A 22,059-nucleotide genomic window follows, 5' to 3' on the forward strand; every position below is an offset into this window, starting at 1 on the left:
TGTCCCTGTCTATGACCAGAGTGTCTGTGTCTGGAGTGACCAGAGTGTCTGTGTCTGAAGTGACCAGTATCTAATGCCCGAGTGTCTAATGTTTCGAAGTGTTCTGAGTGTTCAAAGTCTGTAGCAGCCGTGAAGATGAATCGCAGCAGCTGTGGAGCTGAAACAGTGTACTATGGTGGAGTGTATCTCCGTACATGTAATTTGTTAGCCGTGGGCTAATTCTGGGGTTTGTAAAACCCAGTGTATCTTTTGGGACTGTAAAGAGAAGTTGTACATCTGTCCCTCTTTTTTATCACCATAATTTCGCTGAGTGAATGCATTTCTACATGAGTAAAATTTTACAATGTTTACTACCCGAGTAAACTATATCCATCGTTTCACTGTCAAATTGTTGTGAACCATTCAACCCTTGTCTTTATATTTGCTAAATTAATTTACCTGTATTTTTCATCATTAAGTCTGTGCGTTTTGATAATTAAATCCAATATTTGGATTATATATACATGCACATATTCATAATTAATTGCTCATTCAAGTCATCCATTATTAAACATTGTATTTATATCGTCAAAAATGTACTGTTGTGAATCCGAAAAATCCCACCGTTATCTCGTTACACCCATTCTTTGACAGATGACCAGCATCTCTAGGTCCCCATTCTTTGACAGATGACAAGTATATCAAGAACCCTATTCTATGACAGATGACCAGCATCTCTAGGTCCCCATTCTTTGACAGATGACCAGTATATCAAGAACCCTATTCTATGACAGATGACCAGTATATCTAGGTCCCCATTCTTGGGTGATAGAAAAAAAAACTGGCAATCTAATGTGCAAAGCACTCCTGTTTCAGTGTTTTATCTACCCATGCATCATGCGTCAAATACACATACTTTTCCTATTTGACACACAAAAATGGTCACCGGTACGTAAATTGATGCACCCCAATGTTGCATTTTACTCATTAACAAACAAAAAAGGTTTGGTCTGAAAATCATCGCCAGTAGGTAAACTGACGCACCCCAATATTATGTTTTGCTGATTAAAACAAAATTAAAGTTTGGTCTAACTACTTTAATGGCTAGATTACAACTCTTCCAAATGGAAAACGCGCACATCAGTTTCTTACACTAATATTATCATAACACATAGGGTCAAAACTGAGTGTGGAGCCTGCAGCTGACCTTATGTGAACTGTAACTGTCACATCATTTCTAGCAATAGGATGTTAGAATTGTATAATCATCATACCCAAGAAAGAGGCAGAAAATAAACATGATTTTAAAGTGATTCTCATGAGAAAATATTATTTTATGCTCACCTTTGTCGTGCAATGAAGCAACAATTTCCATTCGCTCAATTTTATGTCTTGCATTGTTCCAATATACTGTCAACATATGATTGTAAATGGCATCCAAGGCAAAAAATTAAATAGATCCAAAACAAACGAAATTATCTTTTGGATTGCGTTTATGACCAACCAATGATAACAGTATTTTTATCGAACCGGTGGATCCTTCATCATCCAAAGATGAGGTAATGGTTACCAATAAGATAAAACAGTTTGTGCAGCAATGGTTGAAAACACAGCTGGCTACGTTTTCAAAAAAGAAGTCGAGTGAAGAAAGTGACAGTAAAGATACCTTTATATTTTGCCATATATGTACAGAGGCTAAAAATACCCACCAGTACCAAATGTGCAAAAAAACAATAACTTTCAGAACAGTACATTGGCAAGTCATGTTCATAGCTGCCAAACCCTCCAGGCTCGCAATTAGTGAAAATAGGGGTAAAAATTAGTTTATAGTGACATAAATTAGTGAAGCGATTTTCAAGTCCGGGAATATTTGTCGGAACAAATGCTTAGTATGATCTGAAGCTGATAGATTGTGTTCAACAAGAAGCTCATAAACAATGCTTTAGGTAAAACATCTTGACAAGTCAAAACATCAGGTAGGCCAAAATTCTACCCTCAATCATGGTCAAAGGTCAAGCAGACAGTATAAATTAAATATATAAGACACTACTCTGCCAAGCATTGCTGCTTTAGTCATATGATAACCAAATCTCAATACCTACTTGTTCCAATGCAATCAATTATTAATGGCCTTACCCTTTCTAAGTTCATACATCTGCATGCTTGGAGAGAAATACGGAGAGATGGAGGGGGAAATTTCACACACCTGTGTGCATGAAGAAAGAGAGGGAGAAAGAGGGGGAGTTATTTACCTCATCTTCACTACCACTGTGGTCCAAGACAGAAGGTTTCTCCAATATAGCCTTGGATTTGTGAGGTCTGGATGCAGATTTCATTGGGGCACTCTTTTTTGGGGATCTAGCACTTGATGTATAACTCTGAAAATTGGCGGTCTCATTTATTAGAACTTTTTTAATATGGTTAAATTCACTGACAATTAAATTCTATTATAAACATTAAAATAAAATAAAAATGATCAAAATACCTAATGTAATTATTATCAAAATACCTAATGTAATTACTAACATACCCGTCAGATCAAGTGTCACATAAAAATAATCAATTCCCAAATTCCCCAACATCAGTCTTGTTTACAAAAGCATGATTTCCAATAACAATTAAAGCAACAGGAATCTTTCTTGAAACTGCAAGATATTCCTGTTGCCTGTAAAATGGCAAAACAACAAAAAGTCATAATTCACATAGCTTTACACTTGATGCTTGTGGAAAACTAAATTTCAGGACAAAAGAACCCTGACAGAGGTATGACAAAAACCCTTGATCTTTTTTATTTAAAGTATTGTGGACTTTTGCTGTTAGTTTTCAAGAACTGTTTATGTATTTGATTAAGATTTATTTATTTATTTACTGTAACTATATTTCCCATGATATACAATGGTCTATTCTAGACTTAAAGTAATACAAATAAACACAAATTAAACATAAAAAGCCCCCCCACACCTTTATTCTCAAGCTGGCAGAGCAGTTTTACTCTGAAGAGCAGCAAGAAGCAATTGCACTCTGCACATATCAAACAACCATGGCAACATGTATCAATCTGGAGTAAATAACATCTAACAATGTAATAACACTAGCTTGTAAGTGTTCGATTCAGAAAGGTCATTTTCATTGCTGAGAAGATTTCAGCTATCTCAATGGGGAAGTTTGAACAAGAGTGTCATCCAGTCTCTAATAGATACAATGATGAACTCTAATGACACTTCAATCACCTTCAACGAACTAGCATTATGTGGCTTTATAGTCAAAATGGAATTCCTTGGAATTTAATTTCCTTTGCTCTTAAACAGTCAATATTAAGGCACAACCTACACTGGTAATAACTTAAAGTGTCCATTATGAACAGGTGCCTGAGATATGGAGTTATATACTAAAGCAGGTTACAGCAATTTTCAGCAATATATGCTACACTTGTAAAGAATGTTGGTCTTTGTTCATGCCTAACAACAGTAAAATATTTTCACATAAAAGAGAACACAAACAACAAGAAAAGCTGAAAAGACGTACTGGTAGACATCCACTCCAAGGCCAGACTCAGCTTCAGACAAGCTGAATTTAGGGTGCTGTTGGCAAGCACAAGGTTCACACGCTTTTCTAAAGATAAATTTAGTGATCATTTCCAGGTTTTTCCAGGATGAAATTAATATTTTTTCAAAAGACCTTCAGAGTTATAAACTGTTTGATAAACAAGGACTGAATTTTCTGTAAAATCAACTTGTCTTCTTGTAATTTGTTAAACCAGTCACCAAACCTGTACTGATACAGGGGCTCGAATAGTTTTTTAATATAAAATACAAGGGATGACATTTTCTCATTTCAGCTCTTAGATTCAACAATTCTGACAACACGTTTGGTTTAAAATGAAAAGCTGTCCGTTTTTTAATCCAGGTTTCCTCTGAATATTCATACCCCATTTTTCTTATATTTGGACATTTAAGTTGAGGTGTGGGGTCATTGCAATTGAATATAAAAAAATTTGAATTTGCCACCACAGTGTGGTAGCGACATATGGTAGTCGCTTACCAGCGATCCTAGAAAAATTGAACTTATGGTATATCGACTTATACCTACATGAAATCAATCAGAATATGATTTACTTTCTCAGAAATAGCAAGTATTATAAACATCATGTTTTTACTCAGTTGACAGACTAGACGTAACTACGGCATTGATGAAACCTGACCAGTACTTGCCATCTGCATTACTAGTCACTTCACAAATCTCAAACGACGACATAAAAAGTTTATTAGTCACATGATATCAACAAGAAACTCCATTTTAATGCTGTTGTAGAGAAATTAAATTATATTAAATTAAAGTCAGATACTTTTTGTAAAAACCAGCAATCTCGCCAACCTTATTTATCAAGCAGAGAGCACATGTCAACGTGGTAGTCCTGTGATACAACAAAACTCCAAAAGTTGTTCTCAGAATGTATAAATATGGAAAATTTTGTGTTCTTTTGTTTTTTTATTTTTATTACAATCAGATATGACTTTCATTTAATATTTTCTTCTCTACAACATTTGAAAATGTGGGTTGTTAAATGTGTACTCATGCGACTAGCAATTCAAATCACGAGTACCAGGTAACATTTCATCAACGCTGTAGTTTTATCTTGTCATGTCAAATCTTGTGGCCCACTTATTCAAACACAATAAAGTTATCAGCCTTGTATAATGCTTGTATCATTTGACCTCTGACATCAAGGGAAAAACTGGATTTTGGAAACAAGCAACAAGAGAAATGGCAATATAAGAGGTTTAGTTTGCTAAGATTATTTGTGACCATGTAGTATATTATTAAAAAAAGTCAAAATATGTTTTATTGTTATGTTGCAAAGAAAAAAAATATTGATTTCATGTAGGAATGACTTGATGCAGTGTCACTTAACTTTGCTAGGTCTAAAATTAATTAGCAACCCTATGCCATTATACAGTTTCAACAAATTCCAACACTTCAATATTTAACATAATCTCACCTCTATCTCAGATAACTATCCTATGTGTAACGAAGTCAGAAAAATCGGAGGAAACTTGGACAACAACTTGATACTTGGCTCTTCTATCGGACTATACAAAATTTTAAGATTTTCTGAAAGATCATTATAAAATGAAATTCTTTGTGGTTCTATGTTATATGGTCATGATATCAATAAGATCAACATTTTCGACAGTACACCATGGGTTTTAATGCTGAGATTTTGGTCACTGACATTCACATGTAAGTTGAAATTAAAGCTACTAGACTAGTCTGTATGGAGAGAGAGGGTGAGAGGGAGGGAGAATTATTTACCTGTTCCTCATTATCACTGGAGTCTGAAGCACCAGAATCCTCTTCCTCTGCTGCTGTGGTCCGAGGTTTGAATGCAGATTTCTTTGTGAAGTCATCATTAGACTGATCACTCTGAAAAAATGTGCAGGTTTGGTTTTCTATTGATAAGCTGTTTTCAATGTGGTTACATTCACTAACAATTAAATTCTATAACAAGCATCTAGCAATGGCCATCCATGACAATACATCTAATGGAACAAATATGGAACTCACATTTGCCTTAAATGTCAAACTATTCCTACCAGAAAACTCTTCCCGTCTTTCTTTCTTCTATCTCGATTAGTAGTTAAGAAACATTACAAGACTCTATGATTCAGATATTAAACCACATATGGTCATAAAACCACTATCTCTATGTCTCCGATTTTTTGGGGGGGGTGGGGAGCAAGAGAAAGTCTGAATGGGAATGGGGTGGGGAAGAGGGAGTTATTTACCTCATCCTCTATTGCCTTGGATTTGACTGGTGTGGATGCAGATTTCACTGAGGCACTCTCCTTTGGGGATCTACCACTTGATGGATTACTCTGAAAATTGGTGGTCTCAATTATTTATTACCATTTTGTAAAATGTGGTTAAATTCAATGACAATTAGGTTCATTTACAAATATCAAAAAAGATAAAAATTTATCTAATGTAATACCTACCAGATCATGCATCATACGAAAAACTTTATTTTTTTACTCCCAAATTCATCCAACACAAGTCATCTTCATAAAGCATGATTTCTAATAATTATTAAAGAGATAGAACAATGTTTCCCGACACTGCAATATCTGTCGTTACCTTAATGCTTGTGGAAAACTATCACCTCTAGACAAATAAAGAGACTGCCTGAATTAAAGTCAAATCATTCCCTCCCATCTGCTGGGTTCATCTAGTGACCCCCAGTCCCTGACTGGTTTCATTATCCTAATAACTCATGGGCAAAAGTTATGCAGTGAATCAACAGATCCAATAACAATAATCATGGTTCCCTCGCTTTTCTAACAATAAATTTCCAGGTAATTTCCAGGATGAAATTAATTTTTTCAAGGTTCACATATGACCATTACTGAATGGAATTAAAGAACATTTTAGATTATAAAACTGCATTTTCTAAATCTAAAGATGTTTCTATTTCAAGACTCCAAAATATCCAAGTCAGAAAATATGATCATGTACAAAACCACAAAATGTATCGTACGAAACAAGTTTGATTATATTCCTATAAATTGGCATGTAAAGTCAATTTAATGTACAGAATAAAAATTCAAACTTTATTTTGCTGACCTGCATTATGTTGCTAAGTGGGAGCAACATAATGAAAATAAATTAGTTTTGTTTTCTTTCAAAGCTTCAGTTCTAAAGAATTATATATATAAATATATATATATATCTTATAGAAAGTAAACATTTCCTATTACAGAATATAGAAAAAAGCAATACACGCAAATATTAGAATCATGTCTTGTAACTAAAAGAGTTTAACCCTGAATTTATCTGTGGCCAATAAAATTCCAAACAAGATTTTTCAAACAACCAACAACCTGATCTCCTTAAGACGATCTGGTTAAAAATCCATCATTTAAAAAACATTTTCAAAAGGGTTGATTTAAATTTTGATTAAAAAAATCTTCAAAATGATATACTATTATATAAATAAGGACTGAATTTTCGTAAAATCAACTTGTCTTCTTGTAATATATCGATACAGGTTTGGAGACAGGTTTAACAAAATTCTGAGGAAAAAAGTTGTTGTTGTTGTTGTTGTTGTTGTTGTAGGGTTTAACACCATTTTTCAGCACATGATAGGCTATACATGGCAGCCAGTATAATTGGTGGAGGAAGAACCCGGGAAAACCCTGGGAAGAACCACCGACTCACGAGAAGCTACTGACAGGCTTTCTCACGTACCAACGTTGGCCGAGGCTGAGACTTGAAGTCACGTAGACAGAGGTGAGATGGCAGTGATCCGTAATGGTGAGCGCTTTAGACCACTCGGCCAGAGAAAATAAGTTTTATATCGATTTCATGCATATATCACTCGATCTAACAATTTTTGAAGTTTGCTAGGCCATCCACTAAATGGCTACACATTGCCACCACGATGTTGGCCTTTTCTGATGCTAGACTGGTTTTCGTACCGTCCATGTAAAGAAAGATACGGATATCATCCTGACTTTGAATATAAAAGTCTACTAGACATAACTAATCTACTGAGCATTTGGATTGACTCAGCATGTATGTTTATTTCAAGTACCAAAATGATCCATACTGTACCCTCCTAATATTCTGGTTAGAACTCGATAAATTTAACTCATGATCAGTTTAGTTATGACTCAATTATGTGATTGTTTCAAACGTAAAGTGCTGGCAGAAAATTCAGTGTTTTTTCCGACTTTCATCAATATTTGCAAAATTTATGGTTGGGATTTTTTTATAATCATTTCTTCCGATTTCCCAGTAGTATGGGAACCCTTAATAATAAAATATCATTTGATCTGCATTGTAAACCCACTTATTTTTACTATGATTCCCATCCTCCCTTCCACTGCAAGCACAGTTCATACAGTTAACAAGTATTTATCAAACATATCTGCAATAAAGAATGTGTTGTCGTTGTGGGCTTAACGCCATTTATTCAGCACATGATAGGCTATACATGGTGGCCAACAAAAATGGTTGAGTAATAAACCGAGGAGAAATCCAGAAAGAATAACTGACCAACAAGAATCTAAGGTATGTAAGTATTCTCACATACCTACATAGGCCAAGCCTGAAACTCAAACCCAGGCAGACAGAGGTGAGATGGCAGTGATCTGTAAAGGCAAGCACTTCAGACCATGCTGTCACCCAGGACTCCCGAAACAATTTAACTTCAAAAAACCCAAATCTGACCCCAGCCAATTTTATGACAACAGAAACTAATATGGAAGAAACATTTGCCAACTATGTTAAACTCTTTATTTATGCTATAAAATTCTTCCCATCTTCTTTATTTATGCCATCAAACTCTTCCTGTCCTATCTTCCCTCCGTCTTGATCAGGGTTAAGGTAAATGCAAAGAACATCATTACAAGACTCGGTGATTCTGATAACAGGATTCATACAGAATTCTGAATGATAAATTTAAAGACTTTTCAAAGACCACAAACTTTTCAAAGACCACAAACACAGATTTCCAAGACCTACTTGCATTAACATTTTGTATACAAGTTATGCTATACGATAAAATGAAACTGAACGGGTCATCCAAAGAAAAGAAGGAAAAAAAACGCAAAACTAGACTACATCCAAATCTAACAACCACGGACAATTTTGTGATTATGGAAATAAATTAAAATATTTGGGTTTATTTCAATTTTCAAAGACTTTTAAAGACTTCAGGGTAATCTGCTTGATTTTCCTAAACTTTCAAGTCCTTGAAAATGCTACCTCATTTTTCCCAAACTGTCAAAGACCTTCAAAGATCCTACGAACCCTGGATAATAAGCCACTATCTCAATGTCCACATTCAGAAAACAACAACAACAAAAAAAAATGGCACTTTCTCTGCAAAGCATCATTACTCAATTGATAACCAAATCTCAATGCCTACTTATTCAAACGCAATCAATTATTACTGGCCTAATGCAATCAATTATTACTGGCCTTCTCCCTTCAAAGTTCACAGTCTTGGATGGTAGAGAAAAAAAATGGCAAGAATAAAAAAACAGTGACAAGAACAACCTACCTGTTTTCTTTCACTTCCCCCCGGTTTCTGTGCTGGAGTTGTCTTCTCCTTGTTCATATACTTCTGGCAAGACAAAGAGAGAAACTTGCTAGATATCAAAACACATACAACTTAAAGGCAATCTTATCTTGAATGGGATACAAAGATGCAACCATCACCAATTAATACTCATATGCATTGCTAAATACCTGGTCTGAAAACATGGCTTTATATGTATTTAATTTCTCTTGCTCCTTATACAGGAAATGTTACTAAACTAATTTATATATATATTTGCTTTATTCTGCTGTATAGTTGATAAAATCCAGTACATTAATTACATGTTCAGATGCATCAAGACTGTTACTTATGTTTGGCATAAACTTGGACACAACATTCTTCATAGCTTATGATTTATTTTCTGGAAAATATAGGCAACTGAATGCAATTTTTAGTGCAAGTGACCTTTTGGGAATCAGCTAAATAATACCCATTTGTTTGTCATCCTACATGAAAGCAAAGACGCATGTTTCTGTTTGGGTTTTAAAGATGCTTTCCCATTGGAAACATGGCTATAGAATGGAAGGGAAGCCTTGCATATTAGTCCATATATTAAGTGAACTCAAACAAATACAACCAGTGACTTAATTCTTGACCAAATGGCTCCATCTGAAGATCTAACCCTGGGGATCTTACCCAGGGGCAACATCAGTAGAAGTAAAAAAATGGGAATTTGAGATCACACAATATTCCAAGTTTATAGCAAACTGGATAAAACTTTCATCCAAACATAAGAGATGGATTTAAAACTGTAACCCCAAAAATGTTCCTGTACGTGTTTGATGCAAGGGTAATAATGGTAAAATACACAAGGTCAATGTGTGAAATGTTATTTTAAATGTAAAGTGAACTGGTTATGAAAATATAGGTAAAGATATAAAAAAAACATCAACCAACAACTTTGACCAAATTGTGCCTTCATTAGAATTCCTGATCCCAAGGCCAAACACAAGACAGGAACAGGAGATATGGCAGTGATTTTCTATTCCGAACATTAAGTGAATTGTGTAAGAGGTAGCAGAAATTAAGTGCTGGAAGAAAAAAAACTTGAACTAAAATGTGCTCCAAATATAAATCTTAACTCACAGACCCTCCCAAGTCAGAAATCAGGAGCAGGAGCGATACTGATGGAAGGGGCTATGTGCTGATGTTATACTCCAATTATGATGTGACTCACGCAAGCAGTTACTTAGAGGAATGCTGGAAAAAAACTTCAACCATAACTGTCCAGACACATCCACATGAGCAAAATCCAATCAGAAGTTATGGTGTGGGAACTGCTTACGTACTATGGAGTTGAAACTTTGTTCTTTATCGATGAGGATATGAACACTGAAAAATATGTCACCATATTGGAAAATAGCATTTGGTGTGTGATTGCCATTTCCTACAAAATTCATAGCTGTTCAGGAGTACAAGATTCCTTGCAATAAATCCCATGTATGTGAACAGGGGAAGCAAGAAAATCATGTACGCATGTTAGACCTGAGAGTCCCAATTTAAATGTTATTGAAATAATAATAATTGAAGAAAAAAAAAAGAAAAAAAAGAGAAAAACTTCATATTACTGACTTATAGTTTGAATTCCTGACAGCCTGTCCCTAAATTACATTAGACAGTTCTGATAGCCTTCCAGCAGGTATGCTTGATGCACAGACTAAATACAAAACCTAATCACAAAGAGGCACAGCTATCACTTACGACATTGCCAGTTTCATCATTCATGACTTTTGTCCATATAATGTTGTTTAAAAAAGCGATTCTTAAATATCGGTGCTTGATCCATGATTTTGTTGTACCTTCTAGACAAGTTTTCTGAGAATATGATCCCAGAGATGTATTTAAAAGTCAAAGAGGACATAAAATCATGCTTGTCCATCACATGTAGTTGTATTAACATACCAATGACATTTCTAAGTATCTGGGGCTGAAACCATTCAATGTTTGAAATGACTGATATCACTAGTTTACTATATTATTAATTTATTTTTCAAATCAAAGCAAGAGATTTATCAGAGTGAAAATTACATTACATGCATTTTTTTAAAACTTATTTTTTGTCTCTTGTCATGACTTTACTGCAATCCATGAACCTTTTAATCGTTTTAGTTGATTGACCAATAAACCTTTCTGATTAGGCAAAATAATACTACAATACATCACCAATTTTTGTTTCGAGCTCACGGAAGTTTTCACTTGTGTTGATGTGTTTATTGTTGGCTAAATCAATTATGTTATAATTATTTTTAATAGGAGTTTTATTGTTCAGATTTTACAAGCAAATTGCTCATTATTACATTATAAAAGAAGCAAAATCAACATCAATGTTAGTGTCAGACCAATACATATGTACTCCAATTCAAATATACTGTTTTTTTTCTTCTGGTAATACTTAATCCTAATAGTAATCCAACTGTTTGATCACCAAAACTGGACTTGTGCTCAAATTTCACAAGCTGTAATCTTCTAGCACTTCCCTCTAAACACTACAGTGTTTGAAAACCAACCTAACATTAACTTAATGAATGTGTAACAGACAGATATATAATTCTACAGAGAACTCGTAAAACTGTATACCTTGCCACTGTCATGGCTGGGCATAAAAACTGAACCAGAAGGTAAAGATGCACAAGTCTGATACTCACTTGACATGACTGGCAATGCTGTAATCTCATCTACATAACATGCCAAACAATGACAGTACTGTTTCCAAAAATGGGTGTCCAACACTACTAATGTAAGAGGGAATTATAGGTCATGCTTAATAAGTACATCATGAATTCCAAATTTAACAGTGTGACAATTCCAAATTTAACATTGTGACAATTCCAAATTTATCTTTGTGCCATCATGTGAGATGGAGTGAGGGACAGAAAGCTAGAGAGATTGTGTGAAAAAAAGAGAATTACCAGTATTGAGTTGTTCTGATTTACAGCTGAAAATTTTGGCTGAAACAGAAATTTATAAATATTAGTGATCAATTTGGATTAACATATTCCAGAAAGGAACTATTTCAATATGACTGTGCTCTGCAGTATATTCATATATAATCCAACTATTTCAATATGACTGTGTTCTACAGTATATTCATATATGATCCGACTATTTCAATATGACTGTGCTCTACAGTATATTCATATATGATCCGACGATTTAATGTCAAAAGCCTTTATGATGGACAGCTACATTTAAAATCAGGATTTCAAGGACTGCTTGTTTAAAATGATTTCCTCACTTAACATATCTTTGTTGGTATTTGGCGTATAATTTATTCACCTAGTAATTGATCATGTTACAATAATGATTATACAGTGTGCTGTGTGGAAATACAGAAATCCTTGGGCTATGGCAAAGTATGCATCATCAATATATAACGACAAAGGAATTGTTGAAATATCTAAACATGACTGTGATCGAATAAGCAATTAACATTCTGCTGTTGTATGAAAAGGACGCTCACTCTTTGTGGGGCTGTAGTTGTATGTATTGGGGTTTAACACCAATTCTCAGTGCAAAATAGCCTATACATGGCAGACATCCTAACTGATGGAGGAATAGTCCTTGGAAAACCCCAGCTAGAACCACCAACCCACGGTAAGCTACTAGTAAGCTTTCTTTAAAAAAAAACACATTGGCTGAGACTCGAACACACGCAGACTGAAGTGAGATGGCAGTGATCGTTAAAGGCGTAAACAATGTCTATGATGAAGACACTGCTACTCATGATAAGGAGGAGAAAATTGTAACAAAAATTAATGAACAGGACACCCTTCTTCAACACCATAAACTTTATTTTAAAATAATATTTTCACCTGCAATATATGCTGCTGCCTGTAACCCTAATCCATCCTTTCCATCTTTGACCTTTCAGCCCAAATTCACTTAAAATCTTGCCAACCTATTTGAAACGTAAGATGACAAATTTAACAAGCAAACTGAGACAATGTTAAGAGGTCAAAGTGGTTCCAAGATTGACAACTATTTTCAGCAACCTAAACTATAATTAGTCCGTAAGTAATTAGGTATTTGTAGTCCAAATAGCAGACATCTTTACAAGGGATTTCTTTCCTAATTAAAAATGAGTTCATAAATTTATGGTTTTGATGTCACTTCTGCCTAAGTGACACTGTCAAAAATTTTGTCACCAGAAAATGGAGTGAACTCTGACCTTTCAATCACCCAATTACCTATGTTGTTTCCTGTTAAACGTCTGTGCCAAAACTGATAATAATCCATATGGAAACATTTCAAACATTTACCTTTAGTTGGTACGATATAGTCACTATTGTACTTATGTGCCACAAAGTACTATTATATATGTACATACATACATACTGCATATAAAAACAAGACGTACTTGCTTTATAAAGCTTACAATTCCCCCATTAACCCATTCATGATGTAACCTTGAGCTTTGACCTTCTGGCCATAACCAAGAATGCTCTATGTACTGGCAAATCTGGTCAAGTTTAATGTATATCTACTGTTATTTCTTCCATTTCAAACAATAATCAACTCAACAGTGTGACCTGACCTTTGATCTCTGCAAAGAAATCCCCTTCTTTTCACAAATGCCAGCTCATTAATACACTAACTTGTGCTGCTATTGCTGTTTGCAAGAGGTATGTATGTTAAGACAGACAAAGTTGCAACAAAACAATGCACTTTACTTTTAAAAGTACATTATGGATATAGAGTTTGCTGGGATTTTGTTTGCATGTTCTCATCTTTAGGACACCTAGGAACCTATCCATCCTGTGGATTGCTTACCAGATCCCCTTGTTGCAAAGTAGATAACATTAAACTAGGAGTGAGAATAAAAGGATTATTACAAGCAGGATAATGGAAGTCTATTTAGCAAGAAAATGGAATTCTGGTTATTGAGAAATAATTCTAAATAGCAAAGACATACACACTGTAAAAATGTTCCTTCCATTGTAGCTGATGCGTCTGGGGTTGTTCCATACATGGTACCCAAGAAGGCAATTTTAAATAAAATAATATATTCTGATCTCTCAAAGAGTTCATATCATGATTAAATATAATTGTAAATTACATCATACCCTGTTGAAAATAAATCACATAACAATACAACAAATACTAAGAAATAGTTTTAAAATTCAAAATAAAGTAACATAAGAATGCTGACAACCTTCTAGACCCACTCAAAATTAATCTTTGGGACAACAAATGTATTGTTACCTTTTTAGGTTTTCCTGGACTTTTTTCAAGTTTTTTTATTTGTATGTCTACCTCCTCTGCTAACGCTGGGTTATCCTCCTTCAATTTCTTTAAAACCTTGATGTGATTCCTCTTCACCTTCAAATCAAAAAGATGCTGATATATTGGATAAATGCCCTCTCAAGACATCTGAAAACAAAGTCTGATTCAATTTTTTGTTTTTGACAATGGAGGATTACCAAAACTATTTCTATTCTAGATTCAAGAATAAACCCAACTAGATTAACAAAAAAATAAATAAATAAATATAAAAAATATTTAAAAAAAAGAAGGTCCAAGTACAATGATCTCCAAATTTAGATAATGCACACAATTTTTTCTAATACCTGGAAAGAAGTGCAAACAGGTATGGACAAATCAAATATACAAAATTTATATTTGCAAAGAAGTTATACCCAAAATGCAGACCAAAAACTCTAAACTGTTTTTTAAAATCTTGTAGTAAAATTATCTACTTATGCATACTAACAAGCTTTGCAAATAGCATTTGCTTCCTGACCCAAAACAAGACTGTCCTTGATCTGACGTCACACCAGCAGATTGAGATTTTCTCCCATTACTGATTACTTACGATAAAAAACACAGACCCAGATCTGACGTCACACCAGCAGATTGAGATTTTTTTCCATTACTGATTACTTACGACAAAAGACACAGACCCAGATCTGATGTCACACCAGCAGATTGAGATTTTTTCCATTACTGATTACTTACGACAAAAAACTCAGACCCAGATCTGATGTCACACTAGCAGATTGAGATTTTTTTCCATTACTGATTACTTACGACAAAAAACACAGACCCAGATCTGATGTCACACCAGCAGATTGAGATTTTTTTCCATTACTGATTACTTATGACAAAAAACACAGACCCAGATCTGATGTCACACCAGCAGATTGAGATTTTTTCCCATTACTGATTACTTACGACAAAAAAACACAGACCCAGATCTGACGTCACACCAGCAGATTGAGATTTTTTTCCATTACTGATTACTTATGACAAAAAACACAGACCCAGATCAGCCAGCAAACAATGTGACAGTAGATCCGAGTCTGTGCAGCTGAAGTCAATACGAACACTTTTTGTCATCAACACAAAAAGTGTAAAGACAAATGGACAAGAATCTCAAAATATAACCAGGTCATGCACATACAAATATGTGTCATTTGCCTGCCTCATAAGGCCTTAAATTAAAACTGTATAGTGGAGGGGAAAAAAGAAGAAGAAAAAAAAATAGTTAAAAAATGAAAAATTAAATCTGAAAAACTGCTGTAATGGTAAGAAAATCTTATCAGGTCTTCTACATTACAAATATGATAGTAAAATTTCAATCATCACTGTTGAATGGTATTTGTGTAACCTTGTAAAACAAAATTTCTTGGGGCATGAATATTTACATATGTACTTGATAAGCTTACATTATAACAGACACCCTATAAAAAATAAGCAAACATTTGAGAGCTTGTCAATAAAAATAGCAAGTGCTGACGATGTAGCTTACACTTTACATGCTCCACTATTGATACAATAGGCAGGGAAAGCTTACACTTTACTTTCTACACTATTGACACAATAGGCAGGGAAAGCCTACACTTTACTAGCTACACTATTGATACAATAGGCAGGGAAAGCTTACACTTTACTAGCTACACTATTGATACAATAGGCGGGGAAAGCTTACAATTTACTAGCTACACTAATGATACAATGGCAGGAAAAGCTTACACTTTACTAGCTACACTACTGATACAAATGGCAGGGAAAGCTTACACTTTACTAGCTACACTATTGATACAATAGGCAGGGATAGCTTACACTTTACTAGCTACACTACTGATAAAATAGGCAGGGAAAGCTTACAATTTACTAGCTGCACTATTGATATAATAGGCAGGGAAAGCTTACACATAAACTAGCTTCACTATTGATACAATAGGCAGGGAAAGCTTACACTTTACTAGCTACACTATTGATACAATAGGCAGGGAAAGCTTACAATTTACTAGCTACACTACTGATACAATAGGCAGGGAAAGCTTACAATTTACTAGCTACACTATTGATATAATAGGCAGGGAATCTTTTAGTGGGTTGCCAACACCCAGGCAAGATATTTATCAGAGAGGGCCTGTAAACACAAAACACACGTACTAAACACACAATATATAATAATCAAATCTTCATCCAAACTTTGTGTCCTGGTCTCTCTGAAGAACTCAAGATGCCATGTTTTACAAGCATGCTTCTTTCTTTCCATTTCCATCCATTTCTGTTATATGAAGATTCACTGGATGAGTAGAACTTTTGAATTCTCTTTATAACATTAAATAATATACAGAATGAATACTTTACAAACATCATTACAAAATGGGACCAGACAGATCACTTTTTTAAAAACGAGATAAGAGATGATTTCAAAAAAAAAAAAAAAAGGAATACAGAGAAAAATCATGTAAAGCACAAGACATTATGATTGTATTCATCCACTCACAACAGATTATAATAGTGTCTTAAGACTGAATCTATCGCCTCACAACATTAGCATTATAATGTCTTAATAATGTAATGACCATGGTTTTATAAAACTTGATCAAATAGCCAAATATTTTTTCTATTGACATTACTTGTTTTTTTCAGTTAGAAATGAGATATTTTTCATTTTTAATACCAATGGAGTATTATTTTGCAAACTTGTTCTCTAAGATGGACCAGTTTTCAGTAAGAAGTAACAAAAATATCATGTACTGCTAATGTCAAGCTGTGAAATGTGCAAAGTCTAGAAGTGATTCATGACAGCAACTGTAAATGTCATATTTAACTCAAAAGTTTGTAAAGTTTACTTGAACCTTAGTTACCGCCAGTAAAGTTTCACAAACTGCAGTTCCAAACCGTATGAAGCTCAATGGCTTCTTGATATCTCTCAACTTGAAGTAACCCGTAAAAAATAAATTTAATTTCACGGAGGCCATGTCGACAGAAATCATCTTTAGCACCATCACAAAATATGCACACTCTAAAGCAGAGATACTCCGTAAAGTTATTATGGTTTCCCAAGAGATACTCGCGTAAAGTTATTATGGTTTCCCAAGAGATACTCGCGTAAAGTTATTATGGTTTCCCAAGAGATACTCCCGTAAAGTTATAGTTTCCCAAGAGACAGTCCCGTAAAGTTATTATGATTTCCCAAGAGATACTCCCGTAAAGTTATTGTGGTTTCCCAAGAGATACTCGCGTAAAATTATGGTTTCCCAAAAGATACTCGCGTAAAGTTATTATGGTTTCCCAAGAGATACTCGCGTAAAGTTATTATGGTTTCCCAAGAGATACTCCCATAAGTTATTATGGTTTCCCAAGAGATACTCCCGTAAAGTTATTATGGTTTCCCAAGAGATACTCCCATAAAGTTATTATGGTTTTCCAAGAGATACTCCCGTAAAGTTATTATGGTTTCCCAAGAGATACTCCTGTAAAGTTATTATGGTTTCCCAAGAGATACTCCCGTAAAGTTATTATGGTTTCCCAACAATTTCCACTTAACCTAATATAAAACCCAGATTCAAACACATACAACAAGCCAGTATCCAGAATTTACAGTAAACAAATGTCTTTCCATAATTTGTTATTATTTAAGCCTGTAATTTCAAATTTTATGGGTCATTACTGTAAGTCTAACGGTAAAATCTTAAGGACTGGCATGTGTGTACTTGTATATCTGCACATGCATGTGTGCAGAATAGAAACAATGTAAAATCAAAAAGACTATTTTCCTAGTACAAAATGTGCAGTATTGACATCAAATTTTATGCAAGCAATTTTTGCACTCAAAGGAGTATCTAGTGTAGAAGCTGTAACAAAAGTTTGCATACTAATTACCTTCTCAAAGACTGATGTAAGCCAGCTTTGAGTCTGCATGCATAATTTTTCCCCTATATTAAGAAAAATGACACATTTCAGTGTAAAGTTTAAAATAACTCGGACATCTGAGAAAAAGATCTCACTTTCTTGAAATTACATCCTTATATAAACTTAGCTTGAGACATCCATTACAAGTGGCTAGTCATTAAAGCTATGAGAGTAACCTACTTCATCGTAGCGCTCCTTCAGCTCATTTTTTTCTGCCTCGCTGAGAAGTTTATACATTTGAGAGACATGTTTCATCCGCTCCATTGCAGGGATGTGTTTAAGAGTATTCAATTTTTCTTTCATAAAGAAACTGAATGCATTCCTGCAAAAACAGAAAACATTTTTTTTATAAAGATATCGTAGGTACTGAGAGAAAGAACTCAAAACAGCAACTGCTTACAACAAGCTTTGAAAAATTTAACAAATAATTTATTTCCCTGGAAAAACAATGTAAAAATCAAATCCAGAAATAATCCAAGAATAATCCACGAATTAAATCTGAGAAGTCCTAGTAATAAAATGTTCTAATGAATTCAAGTTCGAGTCCCCACAAACAAATCCAAAATGGAAGACGATGATGTATACTATAGCCAGTATAGTGCTGTAGTGTCTACAGTTCTTTGTTGTTCCACAGACAATAATATTCAATGCTTGAATTTCCTAATAAAATTTCAAGAAATGTCTTAGTCCAAGAATTCTGTATGAGCACTCAAATATTATCAGGAAACAAAAAATGAATGAATTTTTTAGAATCCAAATAATTTGAAGAAAATTTAAGATATAACTCAAATGGTCACAACAGAAGAAACAAAACACTTTAAGTACTGGTGTCTAGAAGCCTAACTAACTAATTAATCTATAGAGAATGTAGAAGTACTTACATCTAAAGTCATGTAGTCCCAGGCAACCTTGATTTCACTATTATCATTCAAACATTAATAATGAATTTAAAAAAAGAGTTGTTGTTTACTTGATTCTCAATCAAGGTCAGGAACTAGGTTTGCATAAGGATACAAAGTTCTATATTTAGATGTTTTGACAAAACAGTCAGGTCAAACTAATTTCTGGAAAGTATAAAATTCCAGAAAACAAAATTACATTACTTAACATGTAATGAAATGAAAATAAAAATATTTTAAAACTTACAAACAATTAAATTAAATTAAATATAAATTAAATCAAATAAACATAACACATTTATTAATAAAAAATAACAAAATGAAGAGAAAAAAAAACAATGTGCCTTTCAAACACAGCTATAACAAAATACTATGGTCAACTTTTTTTGTTTATAAGAGCTTTAGCTAATATGCTGCCAGAAACCTTGTCATTGAGAGGTGTTATCTAGCATATGCCAGAAACTTTGATGATAAGAAACCTTGTAATTGAGAGGCTTTTTCTAGCATGTCACCAGAAACCTTGTCAATGTGTGGCCCCATGGGAACTACACCACTCCCTCGATAACTTGCGCCCTGAAATTTGTGTACTAGTTCTTACATTTACCTCATTTTAAGTGTAATCGTCATAAATGCAATATGTCCTCTTGTAATTAAACGTAAAATGTGTCAATCTACCAGAATAGCGATGTTCACGAGCATTTCTCTGAGAACCTAATTAAGTGCTGACCATGTTTTGATAACTGATTTTCGGAAGTACTTATTGTACTGTTGCACTGAATTGAAAGCTGGCCTCCTTTATATTATCAAGTTAATTATGTCTTTTGAATCAAATAAAGGAGGCATAATGAACAAAAAGTTAAAAGGCATGAAAATCCTACAAACTTAAAATCTAGTGGCCCCAGTCGTATGTCAGGTGAACTCACTTCATTTCATCAATCGAACACATAAATGTTATTGTGTATGTAACATAAACTACCTTAAATTGACCAACTCTTTCATAACTGTGATCAAATATAACCAGGCAGCCAAGCAAAATTAATACTTCATAAAATAAAGAGCTTGATTTCACAGAAATGAACCATTGTGGGCAAGCAAGTTTCAGAGAATTCTTGAATGGCACTTAAGAGATATCCTCAAGGATGACAAGAAGTTTCATTATTACTTCCAATGAAATCAGGACATCAATATCGTATAAATTTCATTAGAAAATGCACGCTATTAAAAATTATTATTGACGTGATTGTAAAATGAAGATTCAGTCAATAAACAGCCCAGATCCTTAATTCCTCTCCCCCCACAAGGTTTTCTCGATGTCAGCAATTAAAAAAAAATTTGGAGGTCCCTCAGTAACTCATGCCTTGCTTATAGTGCATGCTATGTTTGCAGACCCCGTTGTGCGCGAGTTATCAAGGGAGAGGTGTACTTACTACTCATCTTGCCTTGAACAAATAAAATATGGAAATAAGAAATTGTATGGAGACACTTACATAACCATTTTTGGAAGAGATGACTTCTTTTTCCTGAAACATAAAAAGTTCTGGTTACATTAGAAAATAACTTTAATATAGACTGATATTTTTATATTGTGTAAAATACTATATTTATTATGTACAGACTTGCTAAATCTAGAATGGTGTATTTTTATTGAAAAGAAATGTTACCTAGTACTATATACATTTCTACTGGTAATAAAGAAGGTCTTAAATCTATCATTTAACCTTACGGTATAAGTGAAAATAACTCCTGTAGAATTAAAGAGACCAAATATTAAATTTTCGCAAATGAAGCAAACCAAAGATTTGATTGTATGACATTTTGAGAAATAATGATGTATGCTGCTAAACCCAATTTGTAAGCAAAACATTCTCTCTTTTAACCATGGATCTGAGGACACCCTGATTTTCCCTTTTTCTTGACTTTGTGCAAACTATTATTCTTCATCAGGAGTTAGACATGTGGTCATGCCATGCTGTTAATTTTTTTTAATAAAGGGAATGCAGCTTTCACAGCAAGGACTGAATTGTAAAATCCCTAAAAGTTGGCATACTATCACTGAACCAAATGTCAGGACTCTCCAATTGTCCAGACAAGTTGCCAATATTTTGACATTTTTTTAAAAAAGTACATACAATTTTTTAACAATGGAAAAATAAATCCAGTTGAAATGTGAGTGAATTGAGGACCCATGCCTTTGTTTACCACATATATAGTCAAACATATTTTGGACCTCCCAGCTTGTTTTTTTTAATACTTCCACTAGCAGTATATTGTAATACTTAACTCTTTAAACCAAAATACTAGGCGCTATTAACAACTACAATCTTTTTCCAGTAATAATATTAATAACAATAATGTAAAAACATGAAACAAAGTCAGAAAAACATGACGCTGTTCAGTATGTTGTAATACCCCAATGGTATTGTGAATGGAGTTTTGCATGCACATCGTCCAATTAATGTGTCAAGATTATTTGCTGTTAAACATTGAGATGTGAGATGATATTTGAACTATTGAGACTCTGGCATATTTGATCATGTCATTTTTATCTGCCACTGAAAACACCGTGTGAATTCTTCCATTCCTGAATGTGGGCCACCCACCCACCCACAATTTCACATAAATAGTTTAGGAAATTAATTATCTTACCTTCCATGATTCTGGAATATCAAAGCCAGAAACATGATGCTAATACATAAATTAGTGACTTCAATAATACCCGGTGGAGTTTTGTTACCGAAACAGTGGAGATGCAGGATAGTGATAGAATCAATTTGCCCGGCCAAAGAATCACATTTCTCATGTCAGACTTTTGCTGAACAATAAGTTAGAACTAATGTTATTGTTCATCATTGATTATGTAGAACCGTAATGTGCAAAATAGCATGCATTTGATAGATACTATTTCTAACCTTATTACACCTCATTGCA

The 22,059-nt window shown here is 34.0% G+C and overlaps 1 protein-coding gene across 1 annotated transcript in view; it reads right to left on the reverse strand.

Moving 5' to 3' along the window:
* LOC149784377 (uncharacterized) overlaps nucleotides 1–22,059 on the reverse strand; it is a 65,127-nt gene that overhangs the window by 19,901 nt on the left and 23,167 nt on the right. The window contains exons 7-14 of the mRNA XM_089932429.1: nucleotides 20,619–20,651; nucleotides 18,413–18,554; nucleotides 14,285–14,401; nucleotides 11,992–12,030; nucleotides 9,044–9,106; nucleotides 5,766–5,855; nucleotides 5,293–5,403; nucleotides 2,232–2,357 (exon numbers count right to left, since the gene is read on the reverse strand). Of these exons, the coding sequence (XP_089788555.1) occupies nucleotides 2,232–2,357; nucleotides 5,293–5,403; nucleotides 5,766–5,855; nucleotides 9,044–9,106; nucleotides 11,992–12,030; nucleotides 14,285–14,401; nucleotides 18,413–18,554; nucleotides 20,619–20,651 (721 nt within the window). The remainder of the gene's footprint in view (nucleotides 1–2,231; nucleotides 2,358–5,292; nucleotides 5,404–5,765; nucleotides 5,856–9,043; nucleotides 9,107–11,991; nucleotides 12,031–14,284; nucleotides 14,402–18,412; nucleotides 18,555–20,618; nucleotides 20,652–22,059) is intronic.

The sequence above is a fragment of the Sinohyriopsis cumingii genome, chromosome 14 (assembly GCF_028554795.1).
Source record: "Sinohyriopsis cumingii isolate HCF-2022 chromosome 14, ASM2855479v2, whole genome shotgun sequence".
In the NCBI taxonomy this organism is placed as follows: domain Eukaryota; kingdom Metazoa; phylum Mollusca; class Bivalvia; order Unionida; family Unionidae; genus Sinohyriopsis; species Sinohyriopsis cumingii.